The sequence below is a fragment of the Symsagittifera roscoffensis genome, chromosome 5 (genome assembly GCF_963678635.1).
Source record: "Symsagittifera roscoffensis chromosome 5, txSymRosc1.1, whole genome shotgun sequence".
Taxonomy (NCBI): Eukaryota; Metazoa; Xenacoelomorpha; order Acoela; family Convolutidae; genus Symsagittifera; species Symsagittifera roscoffensis.
Genome location: NC_087066.1, coordinates 62,640,087 through 62,646,798, shown reverse-complemented (window position 1 = coordinate 62,646,798; position 6,712 = coordinate 62,640,087). Strand labels below are relative to the sequence as shown.

The 6,712-nt window shown below is 45.4% G+C and overlaps 1 protein-coding gene across 1 annotated transcript; it reads left to right on the top strand.

Annotated features, from left to right (window-relative positions):
- Nucleotides 1–1,826: 1,826 nt before the first annotated feature.
- On the top strand, nucleotides 1,827–2,501 carry LOC134846821 (uncharacterized). Its single transcript, XM_063864217.1, has one exon. It carries the CDS (start codon nucleotides 1,827–1,829, stop codon nucleotides 2,499–2,501), a length of 675 nt encoding a protein of 224 aa, XP_063720287.1.
- The last annotated feature ends 4,211 nt before the right edge of the window (nucleotides 2,502–6,712 follow it).

Below are 6,712 nucleotides of genomic sequence, written 5' to 3'. Positions count from 1 at the left end.
TTCATTTTTTTCTCGCTTACTTTTTTTTTACGTTTTCGGATCTAATTTTATCGGCTTTTGACGAAAAGGTGATCATAAGACTTGCATCGGATCATTAAGACTTCATCGGGACTAGGTGTTTCAATTTGCATTTGATTAATAGAGAAGTAACTTCAAGGGGGCTTGTAAGTAAAATTTTTGGTGAGTAGGATTGGGTTTTGGGGAAATTTTTTAATACTAAAGCTCAAGTGGTGGTAACAGGGATAATGATCTAAGTGTCCCAACGCTAAAGAACAATAGATCCGACTGTCCGAACACCGAAGAAAAAGAGATCCGACTGTCCCAAAGAAGAAGAGATCCGACTGTGCCAACACTTGAGTAGGTAGTCTTAGGACAGCACTAAGTGTCCCAACACTTGGACGAAGGGTCTTGGGACAGTGCGAAGTGTCCCAACACTTGAACAGGTAGTCTTGGGACAGCACGAAGTGTCCCAACACTTGGACAGAGGGTCTTGAGACAGTGCGAAGTGTCCCAACACTTAAGCAGGTAGTCTTGGGACAGCACGTACCAACACTTGGACCAAGGGTCATGGGACTGTGCGAAGTTTCCCAACCTTTGAGTGGGGGTCTTGGGAGAGTGCAACCTGTGCCAACACTTGAGCAGGTAGTCTCGGGCCAGCACGAAGTGTCCCAACACTTGGACGGAGGGTCTTGGGACAGTGCGAAGTGTCCCAACACTTGAGTGGGGGGTCTTGGGACAGTGCGAAGTGTCCCAACACTTGAGCAGGTAGTCTTGAGACAGCACGAAGTGTCCCAACACTTGGACGGAGGGTCTTGTGACAGTGCGAAGTGTTCCAACACTTGAGCAGGAGTTCTTGGAACAGTGCGAAGTGTCCCAAAACTTGAGTAGGTAGTCTTGGGACAGCACGAAATGTCCCAACACTAAGAAGAAAAGGTCGTGGGACGGTGCGAAGTGTCCCAACACTAGAGCAGGAGGTCTTGTGACAGTGCGAAGTGTCCCAACACTAGAAAAGAAAAGTCTCGGGAATGTTTGAAGTATTCCAACAGTTGAGCAGGGTTCTTGGGACATTACGAGGTGTCCCAACACTTGGACAAAATTCTGGGGGCAATGTGAAGCGTCCCAACAATTGAGCAGAGAGTTCTTGGGACGGTGCGAGGTGTCCCAACACTTGAGCGTAGTGTCCTAGGAGGGTTAGAAGACGTCCTGGGATAGTTTGAAAGGTCCCAACACTTGAATAAAGGCCCCAGGGCCCAATCAGAACGATCAAAAACAGCTAAAAGTCCACACTATTGAGATTGCGAACTCGAATGTTTTATTTTTCTTACAAGAATTAGGAATATTTTTTACTTTTTAAATTTCAGAATAGGAACTTGTACAAATTAGAATTGTAGAAAAGAAAAAATGTAATTAAAAATAATGAAGAAAACCAGAGTATCACTAACTGAAAGAAAAGGAACAGGACCTAAGCAGAGCCATACCTCAATGCAAAAGAAACCGACACCAACGAATCCGAGAGAAATGAGAAAAAAGTTTTCAGTGATCATGGTCAGCACAAGAAGAGACAAGGAGCAGAAGGCGAAAGAGAAGACGTTGGAAGAACAAAGCGTACCGGCAAAAGACATATATCTAGAGACACCAGATCAGAGCATAAACGGGATAGAACGCAAGACAATGGAATCAACTCCGATGCCAAACACAGTGGAACAAGAAAAGAACACCATAGAGTTCTGACCAATAGAAATCGAGAAGAGGCAACCAACACAACAGAGACGATAAAAAACGACGCACAAACGAAGAAAACGTCGTTCACTGAGACGATTGTTGCGATGGTTGGAATGAAACCAAGAGTTGAACAGGCAACAACTGCAAACGAGAAGAGCAAACCCTTTGAGACGGTTTCTACGATAACGACGGAAACCAGGAAGGAAATGGGAGAAGCCTCGCAAGTAGCAGCAGTTAGCCCAGACGAACGAACTAAGAAAACAAGAACAACCTCGGTGGAGCTGGGGGAATTGATGACAAAGTTGAATGAGATAGACAAAAAGTTGAAGTGCAGTGAAGAGGACCGCCAAGAATTAAAGAAGGAAAAAACACACAACAAGAACGAGAACCAGGATAACTACTACTGCTTGGCAAGGGCCACGGAGGATAAGCTACAGCAGATGTCGGACAAAGTAGAGACTACTGACAAAGAGCGAGAGAAACATATCAAAAAAGATATGGAAGAAATAAAGAAACGGTACGACACTGTGAATGACAAATTGTGGAACCTTGAGACCAGAATGGATACATTGAGCAAGGACCAAGCGGAAAGGTCTTGTGCCATACAGTCCAAACTGGATGCTCTCTTGAGAAACTCTATAGCACAGGATAAACTGGCAACAGACAAAACACAAGGCACCAGAGTCGACTTTATAGAACCACAGCGGAATAAAAGGGAGTCTACACCGTTACCCCGAAGTGCAGCGAGTATAGGGACAGGGGGTCCAAGACCATCATGAAGAGTGGAACCTCAAACTCGACAAATGTACCAGGGGACTCCAGCACGAACACTAATGTAGCCCCTGACGCCATGACATGGGCAAGCACCTGGGAAATGATGAACAGGACACTGGAAGCGTTCGCGACAAGGAACACTGACTCGAGTGAAAGAAGAAGTGGTAAATCCAGGAAGACCCTCAAGAAACCCAAAGAGTTTAAAGATGAATCGAATAGCTGCATTGACACATGGGTAGAAGTCATGAGACTATATTTAGAAAAAGATAACTTGAATGACGAAACTCAGGCCTGCACAGCAAAATTGAGCAATCTGGAGGGCACAGCGTTAAAATGCGTAGTAGCCGAGAAAGAAGAGGAGCGTGATACGGCAGACAAGATCTTCGAAATACTGTTGAACCGATTCGGATCAGGAATGAAGGGCCACCAGGCTATGATGAGATTTGAAAAAAAAGACAAAGGGACGATGAGTCAACCGAGATTGGTTCCTGCATGATCTTGAGAGCTTGAGAACAACGAATGATCCGGAAGAATCTACAAACAGAAGATTTTTCAGCATCGCCTCGAAGTTTATCGACGGGGTAAAAGTGACGACTTGAGAACAATGGTGGCGACACATTATACACTATCAAAGGATAATGCACCAACCCCAAAACAGATGAGACAAAAGTCTAGGGAGTATATGCTGATGAAACCAAAAAAGTTCCCATACTCAGAAGGCAGTAATATGCAAGGGGAAGCCAAGCACAAGGGTCGTCATGGTACAAGCCTAGAGATGACATGGATAAACGTCGGTCATGCACGACATACAATTAAGGCATGAAAAGTCTGGGAGACGCACCGGATGAAGAAAATTTGAGCCAAATGGAGGAACATGAGTTTTGTAGTGGCTTAATTATCAAGATAGGTGCAAGGCAATTCTTCTGTAATCAAGAGGGCCATATCAGGATGGACTGTCCGTTGTTTTGGGAGGCGGTAGAGAATCAAAATTATCCCAAACACAAGTTAGCACTGGCTGCGGTGCAAAATACGAGGAGCAGACAAGCCGAAATTGACTTGAAGAACACGGAGGCAGCGAGTGGGGAATTATCGACAAAAACGATGAAAGCTGTAACGCAAGTCAAAACTGCCATGAAGGCTGAGACTGGGAATTCACTGGAGATAAACTATGAGAAAGCAGCTGCAGAGGCAATTAACAAAGTGAAGCTTAACTTGGCGACAAAAGAAATCAAGCAACGACTGAAGCAGGAGATAGAGAAGCAGAGATTGAATGAGATCTCTGGCATACTCCGTCACGAGCAGAAATGGAACGGGAAGACAGTTTTGAGACCGATAGCATACGGGAGCAACGTCTTGAGTGATACAGAGATGAAGTACGCGGCACCCTAGGCAGAAATGTTTGCGGTGGTCACCTTTGTAGAGAAATACAGGGTACCTAGGTAGCGAAACATTCAAGTTACGGCTCGACAATAGAGCACTCAGATGGTTGAAAACGTACTCAATGGATCAGAGCTACATTTTGAGATGGATAGTTTGCTTGGATTGCTACAATATGATCATTGAACACAGAACAAGGAACAAACATCAAAATGCCGATAGCTAGAGTAAGAAGACGGAAATCTACGAGAGACAGGAACAAAGGGAGGCGGATAGGCCAGAAACCAAAGATGGCTTCTTTTTTATGGACAAGGAAACGTACGATAGCCTTCCACTCACGAGGGGGCTCGGCAAGTTAGGTAAACCTATAGAGGATCATCCCGAGCTACCAGAGGAGCGTCCAGAGAAAACAAGTTTGAAGAAAAACCGAGGGAAACACTAACGCCTAAAGGCTAAGATCTCAATCAAGTAGAGACGGGAAGGGCGAAGATAGGTGAGGACTTGAGGAGATTACTCGAGAATCTAGAAGAAGATAAATCCGTAGTCCGGAACAATGACAAAGACGAACCAGAAGTCACAATACTGAGAAGAAATGATGCAGCTTTTGGCGAGGACTCGTTGGAAGAAAAGCAACCTGATGACAATGAAGTCGTGCAGTCAAAATCCCGGAGATACTAAGGCCGATTACAGTTCGAAAGAAGAAAGTGTCATTCAGGGAGGAGGCCGAACACCTTGGATTAGGTCAAGAGTCCGGGGAGTGGCCCACATCAGAAGAAGATGCTGAAGAAGAGAAATTGTCCGGAAGTCCGAAGATTGGGATGAAGGTTCACAGAAGAGTGGCGATGACCAAGGCAGTCTCTGTATGATATTGGCAGAAGAGAAACTACAAACCGCACCGCGACAGAGAACTACAAACCGACCCTTCCTCGGGAACGTAAAATCAAAATCATTAGGAGGTGGACGGAGGAGAACAGCTTGAGAAAATTGCAGTATCAAGGAAACCGTTCAGGGAGCTTTCATGCAAATCAAATGTCAGAACAAACCTGGTGCCAGATGAAGACAGGGAGGTCCTGAGAAGGATAGTCTGCGTCAAGTTAAAAGTCGACATCCACAGTCCTGGAGAACTGAGTGGTCAGATGATGGCCTTGAAGGAACACGTCAGAGCGAGATATAGACTGTCGGATCTGATACGAGCCCAGAAGAATGACAAGATGACGAGCAATCTCTCCAAATGGATCCGGACAGAAGTCAAAGAGAAAGGGGATCTGGAGGAAGACAGTTACAAGATCTTGAGCTAGTTCTACAAGGAGAGAAGAGATTTACTCTATCACACAGCTGATGTTGTGGTAGCCTGTAGAAGAAAAGATGAGAAGAAGATATTACACAAGCAGAACCTCATCATACTGCCACAGTTATACCAGACGAACGACCAAATGGGACATCAGGGGATAGACAAGGTACAACAAAGAATACTACACAAGTTTGATTGGCCAGGGTTAACAATGGCTTGCGAGAGATGGGTGAACGCATGCCTGGCGTGTTTACAAGTGAAAGAGCCTAGAAAAGTGAAGTTCCAGCACAAGTCCGTAAAGAGCTCGGGAGTTAACGAGGTTGTGCAGAAAGACCATCAGAAGATCTGCATGACTGATTCGGGATATACTCAGATACTGGTCGTAATAGACCACTTTACGAAATTGGCAGAGGCGGTGCCATGTCAAACAGCCTCAACGGAGAAGATTTTAGACCATTTTATAATGCTTTGGATATCGCGATATGATTGTCCGATGATATTCCAATCAGACAACGGGAAAGCTTTCATGGGAGACCTGACAAAAGAGTTGATGAGGAGATCGCACATTGCTCAAGCACACTCAACAACTTACCATCCTCAGACTAACGGATTAGTGGAGAGGCAGAACAGAACGCTGGTGAACATGCTCATGGTGTTTTGCTCGGGATACAAGACAGACTGGGATAAGTATCTGCCGCAAGTGGTAGGGGCGTACAACAGCACGCAACACTCAACAACAGGAATCAAGACTTTCATGATGTTAACTGGCAGGGAGAGAGCGATGCCCCTAACATTCCTCTATCCAGAATACGAAGTGAAAAAGACTTCGCCTCAGGCGTATGTGAAAGAAGCTGTCAAGAGACAACAGGAACTGAACGAGCTCTGCAGGAGGAACACGGCGCAAATGGAACAGCGGAAGAAGTACGATGAAAAAATATTTCAGGCAAAACCGTATGTAGTGGGACAATATGTCTGGGTGTTCCAGAATATCATACCTCCGAAGGGCATGAAAAAATTAGTAAAGAAATGGCGAGGACCGTTCATGATAACGGAGGTACACCAGCAGGGACGGTTCTACCGCTTGAGTACAGGGCGTGCAGCGCACTATGAAAATCTGAAACCTCATGCCCCATCTCCGGAAGACTGGTGTGTACCACAGAATATGGAAGGAATCGAGTACCTATTGGTAGAACCAGCATGTGAAGTGAACGAAAAAGGCACTAGAGAGAAGAATGACGGAAACGAGGACGTGAGCATGGATGATAAGAGAAAATAGATGCAGATTCAGATGCGGGATCTTTTGCGGAGGAAGATTGGAATGATCCAGAGCAGAACTAGGTGCAAAAATGGACGGAACCAGACTTGTCGAACACAGCAGGGACAAGAAATGGCAATCGCAAGCGGACAGGCATGAGATACAACAGTTATGGTGATGACTTCTTGATTGACAAGATACAACCCGAGGAGATAGGCGAGGAGTTAGTGAATGTGGGTGAGCTGTTAGCAAATGAAGAATGGTAAATCATCAACGACAGCGAACACTCTTTG

Bases quoted from the DNA above. Each gene is read 5' to 3' on its own strand.
- LOC134846821 (XM_063864217.1), top strand. From the start codon at position 1,827: ATGGTTGGAATGAAACCAAGAGTTGAACAGGCAACAACTGCAAACGAG.